This window comes from Diabrotica virgifera, chromosome 6 (genome assembly GCF_917563875.1).
Source record: "Diabrotica virgifera virgifera chromosome 6, PGI_DIABVI_V3a".
Taxonomy (NCBI): Eukaryota; Metazoa; Arthropoda; class Insecta; order Coleoptera; family Chrysomelidae; genus Diabrotica; species Diabrotica virgifera.
In genome coordinates, this window is record NC_065448.1 from 238,588,413 (window position 1) to 238,608,204 (window position 19,792).

Sequence of the window (19,792 nt, forward strand, 5' to 3'; positions counted from 1 at the left end):
GTTTTTCGATTTCTTTCCAAGGCATTAAATTGTATGTGACAGAAAAAAAGGCACGTCGCTGATTACATTTCGTCGGTGACATTTATAACATTTAATCTAGTTGTCAATAGATGGCGCTAATGATATAATATTAAATAATATTATATTATTCTGTATAAATTTATTCTGTACAATTTATACGAGTATACAAACCAAAGAAAATACCATTTTATAAATGCAATAAACACAATTGCTTAGTTTTTATACCAAATTGCAAATAAAATGTGACAACTGTCAGATTTAACTGAAATGTCAGAATAAATGTTAGAATAAATGTCATAAATGTGTATTTATCACGGACTAACCTTTTTTTCTATCATTTGTGACGCACTGAAAAATGCTCATGAAAAGAACCATACAATAATAATGTATACAGGGTACCCTGAATATGACGTCATCGTTGATTTTCTTCAATGGCAACACTGTCATTTTGATACCTATTTGATAGAGTGTGTAAAGTTAAACATAACTAAATATCAAATTTTTATTCTCTACGATTTACAAGCTAATAAAACATAATATTAAATCTCTAAATTGGAACGCTCTGTATACATTATTATTGTATGTCAGCGATTCTCAACCTGTGGGGCGCGTCCCCCTATGGGGGCGCGCTTTTAGTAATGGGGGGGGGGGGCGTGAGTATATAAAAAATACACCATCATTAACTAATTTACTAAAATCAAAGCAAAACAAAATTCTGACAAAATAAAAAATAAAATACAAATGAACACTGAATAGGAGTTATAATCATAAATAGCACTCAATACTAAAAAGTAAGATTTTACTGTTTTTTGTCAAAATTGTTGAACGAGGGGGGGCGCGGTGAAAATAATTATGGAAGATTGGGTCGCAAAGGGTAAAAGGATGAGAAACGCTGTTGTATGTAAAAAATTTCGATTTGAAATACTAATCGACAGGTCTGAGCATTAAAAGAACAATTCGTATTTTAACTATTAAATTTATTCCAAATTATAGACATAATTTTATTTTTTATTATCTTGTTAATAGTAGGAAATAAAAATTTGATATTTTTCAGTTATGTATAACTTTACACGCCCTATCTAAACAGCTATCAAAATAAGCGTGTTGCCATTTAAGAAAATTTAATTATTATTGTATGTAAAAAATTTAGATTTGAAATACTAATAGACATTTCTGAGTATTTTTCAAAAAAAAATCAGTATTTGAACAATTGAATTTATTCCAAATTACAGACTCACTATGTATAATATATTAATTAAACAAAACAACCTAACAAAACAAACACACTTAAAATTGTCAACTCAACACAATTGAAATAAATTGCCCAAAAAGAAAATAAAACCTTATAATTTGATTGTAGTTTCCTGCATTTCTAAGCACATAAATGCATTGTTTTTGTAGCAGGAAAAATGAGGTTTACTGTTATTTCTTCTGCCGCAGTGGATGCACCTTTCAGCAGGTAATGACATTTTTTTTCTTTTCGCATTTTCCTCTCCTTTTCAAATATGAGTGAAACAATGGCTCGTTTAATTTTAGTAAAGTAAGTATCAACAATAATAGACCTGGATCCCAGGTACCAAAGAAAAGTTGATTAATATCAAACTGAAAATTTGTTAATAGCTTAACGGTGTCTAGTCGGACAATCTTTGATGTATGGGAACACTGGAACAGGAGAAGTTTTAATTGTGAAACAGGTTAAAAATTTGGAACGTCAGATTACGAAAACGTCCCATGTATTTTGCCGGACAGAACATCCAATTGATTTGTTACCCTTTCATTAAACTCTCCCTTCGTACTCCATTCTCGTTGGAACTTTACCGCGCTGAGCAGAGGGGACGTAAATTATAAATTGTAAAATTCCCTCATCTTCTTTAGTCGCAGCCTCCGTTATGGCTTGCAAATTTTAGAAGCCTCGGAGGTGTAACCAGAGAAGGTTCCCATTGTCTTCAATCTGGTGGGATGTAGAGTAATATTTTTAATATTATTTTATATGCTATTAGATAGAAAACTTAGTCTTTTGCTAGCAGTTGCCGCTAGAGCATCCCTGCCATTTCGTTCGTTGCAATCCCTGGCTGCACGCCGGGGTTTGTCCTGGTTGGGTCAGAGAGAGCAGCATATGTGCCTCCTGATGAGAGACTAATAAGTTTGGAAACCGGTACAGGTGCTTGCTGCACTCTCTGATTGAACTAGAATATAGTGCGGCTATAGTTTCGTGTTGCAACGAAATTGAAAATGGTTATTCATTTTTTTAATAAAAATTAAATGTTTTTACCAAATCATCCGGAAACCAAAAAACAGCTGGAACACCAACAATTTCAGCCATAGCTAAGAAGGGTTTATTTCCTGTAGAGATACCCCAAAAACTAATTCCATACTTTGAATATAGATCCAAAAATTTTACATAATAATCAGCCAGAAGCTGATAGAGTTCATCTATAACAAAGCCCATGGTTCCTCGATACAAGTTACTTTCTTTAAATGCTTTCGGTATGGTCCAAGTAGAAGTAATGAGCTTAAGGTCTTTGGCAATGTTAAGGGCTTCTTGTATGATTGGAATCTAGAATAGTGTAAAACATAGCAGGATTAGCTAAATTTGTAGCCTGTTATTGAGTTTTATATGGCACTTTAAAATTTAAGACAATTTAAAAATACATATCAAATTATACACTCACCGGCAGAGAAAACGGGCACCCCAAAAAATGGGTCATTTTTAATGTCTTGTATTTCCTAAAACTGATGTCCGATTTAAGTAATTTTTTTAATATGTTATAGCCTTATTCTTTATCAATATCGCTGTAATAATATTGTTGCTACACAGGTACATTGTCATTGTATACAGGGTGTACGAATCAAACTGGTTTTTTTCTCAAACTTTGGAACACCCTGTGGAATGTTCTAGCTTTTATAAAATACTGAAATTATAACCAAACTCAGCTCAAACCCAAACCAGCCTCAGGTTTTCTTAACATTCTGTTTTTTGATTCATTCGCTTATGTTGGATAATAAAAAAGTTAAGCACTTTAACAACTACCCCTGTTTTTCGTTAATACAGGGTGTTTTTAAATAAGTACGGCAAACTTTAAGGGGTAATTCTGCATGATAAAATAATGACAGTTTGCTTTATAAACGTATGCCCGCAAATGCTTCGTTTCCGAGATAGGGGGTGTTGAAATTGTTCTTACAAACTGACGATTTATTTATTTCTCTAAAACGGTTTGTGATGTGCAAATGAAATTTGGTGGATTTTAAGAGGTAGTTTAAGAATTAAGAATTTTATATTCACCATTAGCGTGCATACGGGTATAAAATTTTTAGATATATCCCGTATGCACGCCAATGGTGAATATAAAATTCTCAATTGTATGCCAAAAAATGCGCAATAACTAGCTCTTAAAATATACCAAATTTCATTTGCATAACACAAACCGTTTTAGAGCAATAAATAAATCGTCAGTTTGTAAGAACAATTTCAACACCCCCTATCTCAGAAACGAAGTATTTGCGGGCATAAGTTTATAAAGCAAACTGTCACTATTTTATCATGCAGAATTACCCCTTAAAGCTTGCCGTACTTATTGAAAAACACCCTGTATTGACGAAAAACAGGGGTAGTTGTTAAAGTGCGTAACTTTTTTATTATCCAACATAAGCGAATGAATAAAAAAACAGAATGTTAAGAAAATCTGTGGCTATAGTTGGGTTTTAATTTTAGTATTTTATAAAAGCTAGAACATTCCACAGGGTGTTCCAAAGTTTGAGAAAAAAACACAGTTTTATTCGTACACCCTGTATACAGTGACAATGTACCTGTCTAGCAACAATATTATTACAGCGATATTGATAAAGAATAAGGCTATAACACATTAAAAAAATTACTTAAATCGGACATCAGGTTTAGGAAATACAAGACATTAAAAATGACCCATTTTTTGGGGTGCCCGTTTTCGCTGCCGGTGAGTGTACTTATGATTCATACATATATTACTTCTTTCTTCTTCTTTACTTCTTCCTGTTTTTTTACAGGTTACAATTATACAAAAAAGTATTTACAAAACCATTGTTAAAAGTATAGGTAGGTAATATACGCATATGGGTCAGAAATATGGGACAGATAATAGATACAGGTAGATTTTTATCCCTAGAAATGGAATCCTGGAGATGAAGAGCCCAGATTTCAAGGCTAGACGATGTCAGAAACGATGAAATTAGAAGACTGTAGATGGTAATATAATAGAAAAAATAAAAAAGCTGATGTGGTAAAATAACCGGAGTTGAATCTCAGATTTGAGAAAAGGAAACGAGGTCCTTAGTAAAAGTATTGTAGAAGCTGAAAGCAGATGTCAGAGGAGCAACGGAAAAATTATGCCTCCCTGAAGGTGACACTGAAATGCTACATGTTTCGATACTTCAATATGCGCTTGGGAACTGTACATGCAAGCAAGAACACATAAATATAAGCTACAGTCATTTGAAATGCGGTGTTTCAGAGGGATGTTTAGAATAACACGGACACAGAAGAAAACGAACATGGAACTATTGCGAGAAATGGTCAAAGAATAAACAAAATAAAAATAAATTGCAATATCTGGGACAAATTAATAATGAGGGGACAGAGATATAAAATGCTAATAATGATAACACAGGAAAAGAAAAGAGGAGGAAGGAGTATAGGAAGAAGGAGAGTGTTATGGTTGAAGGATTTAAGGGACTGGTTTAAATCCAGTTCTGTAGATCTCTTCAGACTAGCTCTTGTTAGAGTAAAGATAGTGATGATAATGCAAAATTACATTAAAATATCTAAAAAATAATAAATCTCCAGGAAGTGTTGGTACACCCGCGAAACTTATTAAATATGGGGGTGCTACTATGGCTAAACAAATATGTATAATACTACTGAGAGTCTGGAATGAGGAACAAATCCCGGAAGAGTGGTGTATTGGAATTGTTTGCCCACTACACAAAAAGTGTGATCAATTGGAATGTAGAAACTATAGGGGAAAACCCGCCTTAATAAAGCCTACAAAACATTTTCGAGTATCTTATATAGTCGCCTAAGTGCACATTCAGAGGATCTTCTTGGAGAATATCAAAGTGGTTTTAGGCCTGGTCGATCAACAACAGACCAGATGTTTGTGCTAAGCCAAATACTGAAAAAAAAACGAATGAATTCAATATCGGCACATACCATCATTTAATAGATTTTAAATTGGCCTATGATAGTGTTCTAAGAAAAAAATTGTATAAAGCCATGCCATCAACACCAGAAACAGCGGTCACCAATTCACGGTTGATAACTCTACCTTTGAAGTGGTGGACAAATTCACATACTTAGGCTCCCTGATCACCAAGGAGAACGTCATGACGAAAGTAATCAAGCGAAGGATACTCCTAGCAAACAAATGCTCTTTTTGACTGAGTAGATATATTAGAAGCAGAAACTTAAGCCAGAAAACAAAAATAACCATATACAAAACTCTTATACAACCAGTGTTGACATATGGATCAGAGGCATGGACCATCTCCAAGGCAGATGAAAACCTTATGCTTATATTTGAACGAAGGATCCTGAGAGGAATATTCTGTGGTATCTGTGAAAATGGTGTTTGGAGGAGGAGGTACAACTACGAGGTATACCACAGATATAAACAAAAATTTGGTGGTAAGACGTAGTATCTCTTATAAGAATAGGAAGACTAAGATGGGCAGGACATCTAGCAAGATCACAGCAGAGCAACCCTCCTAGAAGAATCTTTATGTCACAACCTGTGGGAAGCAGAAATAGAGGTAGGCCAAAACTCAGATGGTAGGATGGTGTAGATGAGGATGGGAGAAAAATAGGCGCAGCAAACTGGCAACGGTTAGCAATGGATAATGGATAGGACTGACTGGCGTAATAGACTTGGGAAGGTCGAGGCTCTTTCATAGGGCTGTAGCACCATTAATGATGATGAATGATAATAATGAAGATAGTAGATTTCAAATAAATGCAATAATAAAATAAATTATATACTTGAGCTATAACGTACCTTATACTCAAAATCTTCTGGAGCAAGCTGCATTTGTCTTAACTTGGGATCTATGCAATTTAAATCCTCTTCATCACTGTCCATGTAAGAGTAGTAGTGATCAGAAAAATCAGTACCACCCATTGGTACTCTTCCCAAATTGTATTCTAGACCTTCATCTGAAAAATATGACCTAAAAACAAAAATTGGTCAGAAATGACGTTTTATGTATTCTATCAAGAGTTTAACTATTGTGGTAGTATAATAAAGATATTCAAGTGTTCTCCTTACGCTTCTTAAAAGCATGTTTCAAGTCCGTTTTCCACTCAACTGGTTGGCGTACAAAGGTGTCCTCCACTTTCGTGGCCACGAACGAAAACAATTTAAAATTATTGTTTTATTTTTTTTGCAAAACCGCTACGAAATGTGTAAAACACACAAAGCTAGAAATATTTTCTAGTGTCTAGAAGATACACACATAACTGTTTTGCTGAATTTATAAAGATTTAAAAATAATGAAACCCTCAAATAGGAATTTTTTTGAACAACTTGGCATGTTTTAAGAGTAACTGTTTACTCACTACTACAAAACTTAATGAAAGAGTATATAAAATATAAAGAAAAACATTTATAGTGCAGTCACTGAAGGTTTTCACCTCCGATTTCGTTGAACCTCAATCGATGTTCATGAAAATTGGTGAGTAACTAGACGATACCTCAAGGGACAAAGGTAATATGATGCCAACTTGCGCTTTTATCCTGGGGGTGGATGCCACCCGTCCTTGGGGGTGAAAATTATTTTATTAAAAATAATACGATAAATCTATAAAGGGGCAAATTATAAGCAAAATTTGTTATATAAATTTATTAATATAAATCAACACTTTTTGAGTTATTAAAGACCCAAGATTTTATTTTTTCGTAAAAAGATGCATGTTTTAAGGAGGTTTTTCACGTATAACTTAAAAACTATAAGCTTTTACAAAAAAGTTATTATGACTGAAATTGAAGATAATAAAAAACTGAATACACAACTCACTTAAAGGACTAAACTAATGTTAGTTCAAAGTGAGTTATTGCCAATTGAATGTATATTTTTTTCGATGAGTACTCAAATCTAAGTATTCAAGCTTAAATAACGGAAAAACGATGCAATGTATAAAATATACCTGCTAAGAACTTGCCAAATTACTTCGGAATACCTATCAAATATCAAATGAGCTTCAGAACAAGCTAATAGCGTCAAAATTAAGCAAGTTATTATGAAAATAAGAGAACCCCTTCGAATTTTTTAGGAAAAAGTGAAAAATAAAGCATACGCCATTTCCACACAAATTAAAATTTATAGTAATCCTTACAAGAATTTATTTACATTAGCATAAGTAATGATTTCAATAATTTTGACCGGTTTAGATTGCATATTTTTGAAAAAAAGATATAATTATTTAAAAAAATCATAATTTTTAAAATTATCGTCATTTTCATAATCTTTTGATAATAACTCCAAAAATACTCAATATACGTAAAAAATTAAAAATAAGCAAATTTTAGTTTTTTCAGTGCCAAATATTTTACCTGTTTTACTATTTCTATAGGGTAAAAAATAACCGAGATAAAAACGTTTACATCTTAAATTTTGCTGTGAGAACCATGCAACCAGGACCATTTAACCTTTTATTTTAAAAAAAGTAAGGGGTTTAAAAAATTAAATTCAACGCAGTTAAATAGCCATTGGAATTAGCTTTCCAATGGTTTTTAGATGAATCTGATGTCGTTAAAATGAACGGATAGTCCTGTCGTCAGTGGGGGTACAACGGCCTCGTGAATTCAGATGGACTTACCCAAGTTTTTTTTATGTATTTTGACCCGTAGGACACGAATTTTTTGGGTAACAGTCGATCCGGATGTCGATAAGATTGTTATAAACAAAGAACTTGAGGAATCACATAACAGCGATTTTTCGCAAAACAAAGCATTTTTTTGTATTTTTTGGGCCATTCTAAGCAAAAAATGTTTTTACAAGTTTTTTCGTAGGATGCATACTTTTGGTCATAAACGCGGTTGAACTTTCAAAAAATCGAAAAATTGCAATTTTTGAACCCGAATAACTTTTGATTGAAAAATTAAATAGCAATTCTGCTTACTGCATATGAAAGTTCAAGTCAAATTCTATCGGTTTTGATTACTTTCATTGCTAAAAATTAACTTTTTTGTTGTTAAACAAAGCTATAAACACATAGTGATTGAATGATGTTTTCAATGCATTTCTCATTTGAAATCCAACGAATAGGCCGCATACAGACAATTTCTACGTAGATTACGTACATTAAAACACATGCATTGTGCACGGGAAACACTATGTGTTTATGGCTTTGTTTAACAACAAAAAAGGTAATTTTTAGCAATGAAAGTAATCAAAACCGATAGAATTTGACTTGAACTTTCAAACGCAGTAAGCATAATTGCCATTTTATTTTTTAATCAAAAGTTATTTGGGTTCAAAAATTGCACTTTTTCGATTTTTTGGAAGTTCAACCGCGTTTATCTCAAAAACTATACATCCTACGAAAAAACTTGTAAGACCATTGTTGCTGAGAATCACCCAAAAAATACAAAAAAAATGTTTTGTTTTTCGAAAAATCGCTGTTATGTAATTCCTCAAGTTCTTTGTTTATAACAATCTTATCGACATCCGGATCAACTGTTACCCAAAAAATTTGTGTTCTACGGATCAAAATACATAAAAAAAACTTGGGTAAGTCCATCTGAATTAAAGAGGCCGTTGTACCCCCCCCCCCCTGGCGACAGGACTAGGAGTTATTAAAAAAAAAAATAAAATTATTTGGAAAAATTTTAACAGATAAATTTTGAAAAAATTTTGCGGCATAAATTTTAATGCTAACAACATGTTCGGGGGCTCATTTGATAGATATTTTTAAGTGCTTTTACAAATTTTTAATAATAGTATACTATAGTTGATCCAAAAGATGGCTTAACCCAGACATCCAAAGTGAAAGTTATCCTTCAACACCAAATTGTTCTATATTGTCCACATAATGTCCAGAAAAAAGTCACAGCGTTTTGAGCGTCGGGTTTGGGGGGGGGAGAGGGGGAGAAATCGGTAAATATAAAAAGTATCGAATACCAACACATTTCAACCTTCGTAACTCTGGAACCGTTGATTTTATAACAATTATGTATAGAACCTTTTCTGTTTTAAATTTTATGTAGAACATTTTTCTATAGAACATTCCTTACGCTAAAGCATAGTTTTAGAAATATTGACGAAAAACGTAAAAAAACTACTAATTTACCGACTTCTCCCCCATCTCCCCCCAAACCGGACGCTCAAAATGGTGTAACTTTTTACTGAACAATATGTGGACCATATAGAACAATTTGGTGTTGAAGGAAAACTTTTACTTTGGATGTCTGGGTTAGGCCTTTTTTTGGACCAATTATACTATACTACCTCTGTACCTTTGGAACCGTTCATTTTAGAAGGGTTATGCATAAGGCCTTTTTTATTTCAAATTTAATGTAGAACAATTTTGTATAGAAGGTTGTTCATGCTAAACCGCATAGTTTTAGAAATATTGGCGAAAAACTTAAAAAACTACGAATTTACCGATTTCTCCCCCTCGCCCCCCAAATCCGACGCTCAAAATGGTGTGACTTTTTTCTGAACATTATGTGGACCATATAGAACAATTTGGTGTTGGAGGATAACTTTCACTTTTGATGTCTGCGTTTGGGTCTAACTATACCCTACTATAAGTTTATGTTATAAAATGCATAATTTTCCCGTTTTTTAAGCTTAACCCGGCACCTTCCACGTGGGGTGCTACTAGCACCCCATAACACATTTTTATCAAATATTTGGTATTTCAAGTTTGGTAACGGAGCTGTGCGTCATAGTAGCTTTCTATAATATTATATAGCATAGAGGTGTTAGTGTTTGAATTGGTTATTTAGTGTCATTGTGAACTTATAGCGCTAAAATCGAATTGGGGTGTCATCATCTGGCACTTTAAGTTTTAAATTTTTTTGTATTTTTGATAAACAGGTCAAATTTACATGTGTTATTGAAATAAATGATTTAAATTATTAATGTAAACTATATACTCACTAAATCTTAATTTTTTTTAGATATTTTACTTGACTTCATTTATTATGGCTTGGTACTTGCTAATTTGCTTATGACACTTTTTCATTTTATTTTTCAACTTTTATAACATATTAGTGGCTAATATGTCAATAAAACATGTTTTTTATATTCTTGTGTTACTCAACACATTATTTTGTTTTTCAAACAAGTAGATCACAGAAGATTTTTAAGGGGTGCTGTGAGCACCCCACGTGGCAGTTGGCGCCTTCCAAAGCCACGTGGCAGGTGCCGGGTTAAATACTTAGATTTTTTTACTCTCCGAAGAAAATATACATTCAATTACCTATAACTCACTTTTAGTTAACACTAAAAGGTTTTTCTACTAAGGGGTTTATTTTATTTTTTATTGGCTTCAATTTTGGTGATAATACCTTTTTTGTAAAAACTTATAGTTTTTGAGTTATTGATGAAAAATCGGTTAAAAACATGCATTTTTCTTATGAAAAATTTTTGATCTTTAATAACTCAAAAAATTTTGATTTAGTTTAATAACTTTATATAACAAATATTGGTTGTAATTTGTTTGTCTATCGAATTATGGGGTTATTTTCAACAAAATAATTTTCACCCCCGAGAAGGGGTAGCATCCACCCTCAGGGTAAAAGTGCAAGTTGGTACCATGTCACCTTTGTTCCTTGAGATATCCTCTAACCACTCACCAATTTTCATGCAAATCGATGGAGGTTCAACGAAATCGGAGGTAATAGCCCATATTCACCTTCAGTGACTGCACTATTAGGAGAGTGGTTAAGTCTAACAACATACAGCATAAGAGGCCAAATAGTATAGCATAAATATTGAAAAATTGCTGTTTAAAATATTATAGCTAAAAAATCAGAAATTTATTACCTACCTAAAATATTCAGTCAGTACACAAACTCTTTAAACGTCTTTAAAAAAATATTAAACAGCAATAAATATTTCATATTTAAAATTTTATAATTCTGGTAAAAAGATACAAAAGTTTCACATATTTACCTAATTACATAGTCTTGAAGTTCAGGACTCATATTCTTGATATTTATTCCTGTCGAATCCGTAAAAGCTCCTCCGAAACCAAAAATTTCTTGATATCGAGTTTCTGGATTAATGTAAATCTTTTTCTCAGCTTTTTTAGCGTCAATACTCTCCTGCACATTTTTCTTTTGATTTTGAGAACAAAGAACATAGTCAACATGAACATTATGTTCGCATGCTCTATCGGAATTAGGTACGGTGCAATTTGTAAATACGATTGGTCGTGTAAAATAACTGATCTTTTTGGAGAACCTTTCCCCATCTCTATTAGATGTATATACGGCGTACTCGGTTGGAGGAAGTTTTTCTACTGGTTCAAGAACATCACAGTAAGTGTCGGTGCAAACGCAGACGATCTTATCCGGTTCAAGCTCTTTGGGCACACAATTCCGGGATACAACAAATGGTACTCCTAAAAATTTACAGTGTTTTAAAGGTTATACTTAATATTGTACCATATACGCATATCGTTAGCTTACTGTGAAGAAGTCCAAAATATTCAATTTTATACTTTTAATCGGCATCGGTCAGTATTATCCAAAAGCTATGTATGCTTTGTTTTCTTTCAATATGGTTTGCTTCTTCTTCTTTGAGTGCCTCTCCTATCGGAGATTGGATATCATTAGGGCGATTCTAATTTTATTTACTGCTGTTTTGAACAATTCGTTAGTGGTACAGCCAAACCACTCTCTCAAATTTCTCATCCAGGACATTCTTCTACGGCCTGGATTTCTTCGTCCTTGGATTTTTCCTTGCATTATATTTTGTAGGAATGTGTACTTTTGTCCTCTCATCAGGTGGCCTAAGTATTCAAGTTTTCTCTTTTTTATACTCTGTAGAGCTTCTGGCTCGTTATTTATTCTGCGTATTACTTCTTCATTTGTAATTTTATCCACCCAACTTATTCGTAGTATACGGCGGTAGCACCACATCTCAAAGCTTTCAAGATTTTTAATATTCCTCTGTTTAATAGTCCATGACTCAACACCGTAGAGCAAAGTACTGAATACATAGCATTTTAACATTCTAGTTCGTAGATGAATACTAATATCACGATTACAAAATAATTTTTTTATTTTTATAAAAGTAGACCTGGCAATTTCAATACGTCTTTTTATCTCGTGATTTTGGTCACCTGTTTCATTGATAAGGGTTCCCAAGTATTTGTATTCGTTTACTTTTTCAAGTTGGGTACCGTTTATTGTGATACTAGTGTCATTTATTGGATTCTTACTGAAGGTCATATATTTGGTTTTTTTGACGTTCATCCTTATGCCGTAGTTATTACATATCTCATTCATAGTTTCAACTAAATGTTGTAGATCTTCCGCTGTTCTTGCCATTATCACAGTATCGTCAGCATATCGAATGTTATTGATAACTTCTCCATTGACTATTATCCCTTCGTTTGCATATGAGAGAGCTTCTTGGCATATTTGTTCGCTGTAGATATTAAATAAGAGCGGTGACAATATACAACCCTTTCGTACTCCTCTACGTATTTCTATTTCGTCCGATGTTTGTTCTTCTATTTTTATATTAGCTCGCTGATTCCAGTACAGATTTAATATTATTTGTATGTCTCTGGTGTCAATGTTCTTACTCTCCAGGATTTCTTTGAGTTTACTGTGGCGTACTTTGTCAGAGGCCTTTTCAAAGTCTATAAAGCAGGCGGGTACCTCTTGGTTAACATCTAGGCATCTCTGTGTTAGAACGTTCAAGGCAAAGAGAGCATCCCTTGTACCTAATCCTTTTCTGAATCCCATCTGTGTATCGTTAATATCGATGTCTAGTTTTTGATAGATTCCGTTGTGGATGACTCCAAGAAATATTTTAAGCAGGTGACTCATCAAGGAGATTGTTCGATGATCTGAACATTGCATTGCCTTAGTTTTCTTCGGTATGGTGACAAACGTAGACAGCAACCATTCTTGCGGTATTATACCAGTACTGTATATTGTATTGAATATATGCAATATTATGGTTACGGATTTATCATTCAAAAGCTTCAGCAGTTCTGTAGGGATTTCGTCAGGTCCGTTTGGTTTGCTAAGTTTTGCTAAAATTATGAAAATGGTGGTAATGAAAAGTCCGTTAATTTTGACAACCGTCTGAAATCTGCGCAAGTCCGGTGTCTAATTTTCGTGGCTCAGTGGAGGATGCTCTTCAGATTATTGAAACACCAATAGCACTTTAGAGAATTTATTTGTAAAGACAGACACTAGGGTAGTTACCCCGGGAGAACGTTGAGTACTGATTACGGCTTGTAAGCGAGTTAGTTGAAGACTCTATTTGTTGCTACATATTGATACTTAGTGAATGAAGTTAAAGGTACCTCTGGCCTGATTGAAGTGATTCTTGAGAATGATTCTAAAATGTATTATCTCTTGTTGGCAACATGAATTGGGTTATAGCCCACACGACAAAAATAGCAAAGGTTTTTAATTAGTCAGCTAAAATTATGTCCATTGCCAAAATATTGTTTATAAATTGCAACAATTAAACAAATGAAATATCCCGCACGTGTTTAAATATGATAACAAATTGGTTGATGTGATATACAAGGTAATAAAAATATACTGTCAAATATCGGATACGAATAATGGATGCTTGGTATTTAACATACTGCTCGACGAAATAAGTAATAACGAATGCCTCAGTACATCAACGTTCTCCCGGGGTAACTACCCTAGTGTCTGACTTAACAAATAAATTCTCTAAAGTGCTATTGGTGTTTCAATAATCTGAAGAGCATCCTCCACTGAGCAACGAAAATTAGACATGGTCCTTCGAGCCAGATATTAAAGTTATTAGTGGCAAAACCGTTCAAAAGTGTTGCTGCTTTTTTGCTGTCAATAAAATAAAAATTGTTTTTTTTTTGCAAACAGACGAGTACAGGTTAGAAGCACACATATAGATAATTATTTAAAAGTATAATTTTTTTTAAATTATTTATTCCTTATTTAAAACTTTAAGAACTATGTGTGCCCGGTATTATTGGGACCGTGCAAGTTCAGCAAAGCGGCACCTGGTTTCTACGCTCAGCAACATTATTCGCACTTTTAATTATATTGGCCAATTATATTAGTCCTGGTTACTGGATAATTGTCAAGGCCATAGTCCAAAAAAATAATAAAAATAAGATTATTAAAACGTAAACAATAATTGTATGTAGTAAATAAAATTAGTTATTAAAATGCAGTACTGCAAGCAAAATAGAATTAATTAAATTTACCTTTATATAATAATTGCATATCATATCAATATTGTGGAGCAATACATAATTTTCCTTCTTCATTGACAGTAGATATGAAAATATACTAGTCGAGGAAATGAAGCTGAAAAAATGGCAAAACCTCGCAATTTTTTCGTCCAGCATCGATTTGTACAAAAATTTGGGATTAGGCTCATTACACCCTCTAGTTCATTTTCTATATTGAGCCGTTGTATGCTTTTGGTTTTTTAAGGGTGAAAACTACCCCTAATTGTAAAAAATTATAAAATAACATTTTAAACTTTAATATTGTCAACATTTGGTTCTTATTAGTTACATAATGAATGTTTTATGCTTTAAAATATACTATCATATTATTTCAACCCTTAGAACCACCCTTGTTGGAGCTATATATAAAAAATTACTTATCCAAAAAGAATAATTTCGGCTTGCATCGATTTCCATAAAAATTTGGGATTAGGATTATCTCACCCTGTACTTCATATTCTGTATCATGTTTAAGGGCGTTGATTATTTTTACGGATGTAAACTACCCCTTATTTTCAAAAATTATATAAAAACATTGTAAACTTTAATATGGGTAAAATTTGGTTTTGATTGGTTAAATAATGATTGCTTTATACTTTAGGATATAATATCATAATATTTAAACCCTTAAAAACACCCTTAATAACATTAAAATTTTATAAGTAGATATTTTAATAGATCTATACAGAAAAAAAAAGTAGAATTAAAGAATTACAATAACATTTATTTACACAAAAATACGAATTTACAAATATGTAAAAATACAAACACAAATAGTTTTTTAGTCATCTTCCAGTATACGAACCGGTTCTGAGGTATTATACATACTTTGAAAATTATCCATAAGAGGACTATCCGAATTTTTCGAAAAAAAAATTCGTTTTATAAACATAGCTCCTTCATTTTGATCGATAAAAATTTTTTTTAAAAATAACTTTGTAGGATTTTTGAAGAGTTATAAGACTGTGTAAACTAAATTGCGTAAGATCCTTTAGTCTTTAATTAGGGTGGGTTTAAATGGCTCGAATAAGAGGGTGTTTGCTCGTAAATAGAGGTTTTAAACAGCTATAAACTTTTCACTGTAATGAAAATCAATGTACAAGGGAATTTTACCTATTAGAAAAGCTATAATTTAGTATTTTGTCATTTTTTTCGTATCTCCAGTATTTTCGGAGATATTTTGAAGTAAAAAGTGAAAAATGGTAAGTTCCAACAAATTTATTTTCTTTAAACTCCAATTTTTATAAATTTAGGCCTTTGAAATAGGTCAAACTTGGCTCTTGGGTGTATTGATAATACAAATATAAAATGAATTACAGAAAGGCGAAGACCAATTTTTAATTAGGAGGATAGTTAGGGGGATGTTTTCACCGATTTTTTCATAGAGAAAAGCAGGTACCGACTTTTTTTGATCATAAGTCGCTTAATTTTTAGGTTCGAAACTTTTCATTATTATTTTTTGAAAGGCCTAGCCGTATATTTTAAAAAGGATTATTTATGTTTTCCTCGAAAAATGCAAAGTTTCTTCGTTATTTCACTTTCAATATTTCAAATTATGCATTTGACGAAAAAAGCTAACTTTTAACATGCCGTATCTCGGTTTGTATTGGTCTTAAAGATATTATAGAAAAAGAATTTGGTTTGTGTTGCTAAAAGATACAATTTTGGTGTCCACAGTTTTTTTTTGATTAAATGCATATTTTCGAGGTATTCTCAAAAAACCCTCTAAAAAAGTCGATTTTTTCATCGAAAAACTGTTACCTTCAACCGCGAATAACTCGAAAAATATTAGTTTTACGAAAAAAATGTAAAGAACATTTTTTTCTTAGAATCACTTTTGACATCGATTTACATGGTTAAAATTTAATAAAAAATTCTCGCCCCCGAGATGGGGTGGCAACCACTCCAAGGTTTTAGCGTACAGCGGCATGATATAGAAAATGGTCCTTGAACTATTTCCTACCTTCTGTGAAAATTTCAAGTAAATCGATGCTGGACGAAAAAATTGCGAGTCAAAATGCTTCATTTCCTCGACAAAAACCTCGTCCAATTTACTTACCGTTGCACGTCATCCGCGCCATAGCCTGTAACACGATACCAACACGAAATATTTAGGCGGTGGGTGTGTTCTTTTTTGGAATCAAAGTGATTCTAAAGGGGAACGCACCTACCGCCTAGATAGTTCGTGTTGGTATCGTGTCACAGGCTATGGCGCTGATGACGTGCAACGGTAAGTAAATTGGACGAGGTATACGTCAATTTGAAAATATCAATTGACAATGAATTGATTTAACAAAGTTACAATATTTCTCCGCTTTTCGCGCACGATCGTTTCTCGTATCCCCTCCAAGTACTTGCACACCGCGAATAAATTTTTTGACATATCCTGATGGTACTTGGCAGAAAGTGTACACTGTACACCCTACTAAATTATGTTAAATAATCGTTTGTAGTAAATATCAGAGGTGTACGACAGGGGAAAGTGAATGGTTGACCCTACCCAAATTCTACGCCACTGAGGAAACTGCTATTTTAGCATCATTTTTAGATTCTGCAATACTTTCTATGCAAATACATAATACACTTTTCATTCGTAACGATAAAGTCATTAGTTTTCGAGATATTTGAGTTAAAAATGAAAAGGCACACTTATTGTGATTAATGTATTATTATGCTCCTTCGTTTTTAGCTTCAAATATGTCGAAAACCAATGGCTTTTACGTTACGAATTAAAAGTATGTTTTTTACATAGAAAGTATTGGCACTAGAATAGCAATTCCGCCAGTGGCGTAGAAATTGGGAAGGGTCAACCATTTACTTTCTCCTGTCGTACGCCTCTGATATTAACCACAAACGATTATTTAACATAATTTAGTAGGGTGTACAGTACCAGCACCAGTTACCAAATTTCGTGTTGTTGTCCCATGCCTGTCAGGAAATATTCTAAAATAAATAAAATAAAAGTTTAACTTTGACACCCTGTATTTCGGTTATCAACTTTTGTACTAAGGTAAGTAAGCTTAAATCGACCTACTATAACCTCAGGAATCTAAGGTTAAGCTATGGACAACATCAATCCCAAATAGACTATCATGATAAGGAAAGAAGATATACGTGAATGCAAGGACTGCAAGGTAATAGTTAGTGAGACAGTCAGCCAACAACATAAGCTGCTTTTCTGGACATCGAAGTAAAAAGCGAAACTAAACCAAAATATCGGAGAGGACCACAAAAAATCAAGTGGTGGATGCTAAAAGATAAGAAAGAAGGTCTATTCAGGGAAAGAATAGTAGAACAAATATATTGGAACATGAAAGGAAGCCCTAACACAATTTGGAGAAAAATTTCCAACATTATTAGAGAGACCGCTATTAAAATACTTGGGAAAACTCAGGAAAAAGTTTGAGGATAAAGATACTTGGTGGTGGTCAAACGAAGTACAAGGAAAAATGAAAGAGAAGCGAACATTATATAAAAAGTGGCAAGAAACCAGATCCGACACAGATCTTCAAAACTACGTGGTGGCGAAAAAGGAAGCAAAAGTAGCAGTAGAAAAAGCCAAAGCAGAAGCGTATTCAAGCCTATACGATCAACTTGATACCAGGGAAGGCGAAACGAAGATATATAAAATAGCCAAACAGAGAGCAAAGAAAGCAAAATATTTTAATCAGATTAGATGTATCCTAGATGAAAATAATAAAATACTAGTTTACGAAAAGGATGTCAAAAAGAGATGGAGAAAGTACTTTCAGAGCTTATTAAATGAAGAATTTGACAGACAGCCTGTAGTGTCAACGGATACAGTAGCAGCAATGGTCACCAAAATAACAAACGAGGAAGTGGCTCAAGCTCTTCAAAAAATAAAGAAAGGAAAACGGTAGGACCAGATGATATTCCTGGGAAAGTATGGAGAGCATTGGGAGAGACAGGAATAAGGTGGCTAGCAGGTTTATTTAATATAATTATGGAAGTTGGACAAATACCAGACGAATGGAGAAGTAGTATACTAGTACCTGTCTACAAAAACAAGGGAGATATACAACAATGTACAAACTACATCGCTTTAAAACTGCTTAGCCACACCATGAAAATATGGGAAAGAGTAATTGATAGACGGATACGTGAAGAGACCGAAATATCCGACAATCAGTTTGGCTTTATGCAGGGCAGATCAACAACAGATGCAATTTTCATTATAAGGCAGTTGATGGAAAAATATATGAGTAAAGAAACAAACTTTCATATGGTATTCATTGATCTTGAGGAAGCATATGATAGAGTTCCTCGAGAGATTCTGTGGTGGGCACTAAATGAGAAAGGTGTCCCTGGTGAATATGTAAAGATTGTGAGGGATATGTATGAGGGAGTAACGACTTGTGTTAGGACAGGTGTGGGAGAGACTGATAAATTTCATGTGAAAGTAGGATTGCACCAGGACTCGGTGCTTAGTCCGTATTTATTCTCATTAGTTTTGGACCAGATAACAGCGAAACTAGAGGGTACCATTCCATTAATGTATGCTGATGATGTCGTGTTAGTAGGAAATAGTAAAAGAAACTTAGAACAAAAACTGGAACAGTAGAGACAAGCTCTGGAGAAAAAAGGTTTAAAACTTAGTAGGACAAAGACAGATTATTTGCAATGTTCATTTAAAGATGGAGTTACTACAAATAACATGGTATCTTTGGATGGTGAACTGATTGTAAAAAGCAATAGTTTTAAGTACCTGGGATCGGTATTACAGAGTAATGGAGAAATAGATGGAGATACATGCAGTAGAATTAGAGCTGGATGGATGAAGTGGAAGGAAGCGAGTGGTGTGCTGTGTGACAGAAAAATTCCAATGAAGTTGAAGGGAAAATTCTATAAAACAGCCATAAGACTGGCTATGATGTACGGAACTGAATGTTGGGCAGTGAAGAAGAAAGAGGAACAACGAATGAATGTGGCGGAAATGAGAATGCTTAGATCGATGAGTGGAGTGACAAAAAAGGATAAAATTAGAAATGAGTATATTAGGGGAAGTCTAGTAGGAGAGGAATAGAGTAGGAGAGGAAGACCAAAGAAGACGTGGAGGGAGACGATTAGGCAGGATATGTTGGTAAAGGGGATTAATATTTATATGACTCAAGATAGAATTGTATGGAGAAATGCAATTAGGGAAGCCGACCCCGCATAGGGATAAGGCAAAGAGAATGATGATGGATCTAAGGTTAAGCTATGGTCCATTATTTACCAAAAACCCTGTATATTCTCTTGTACTGGTATACCCATTGTTCCACATTTTCTATACCATGTTTTCAAAGCTTGATCGATGAA

General features: G+C 33.4%; 1 protein-coding gene across 1 annotated transcript in view; it reads right to left on the bottom strand.

The window, feature by feature from the left end:
• LOC126886792 (putative glucosylceramidase 4) overlaps window positions 1-19,792 on the bottom strand; it is a 50,894-nt gene that overhangs the window by 19,949 nt on the left and 11,153 nt on the right. Inside the window, exons 2-4 of the mRNA XM_050653844.1 lie at window positions 11,173-11,623; window positions 6,048-6,219; window positions 2,294-2,578 (exon numbers count right to left, since the gene is read on the bottom strand). Of these exons, the coding sequence (XP_050509801.1) occupies window positions 2,294-2,578; window positions 6,048-6,219; window positions 11,173-11,623 (908 nt within the window). The remainder of the gene's footprint in view (window positions 1-2,293; window positions 2,579-6,047; window positions 6,220-11,172; window positions 11,624-19,792) is intronic.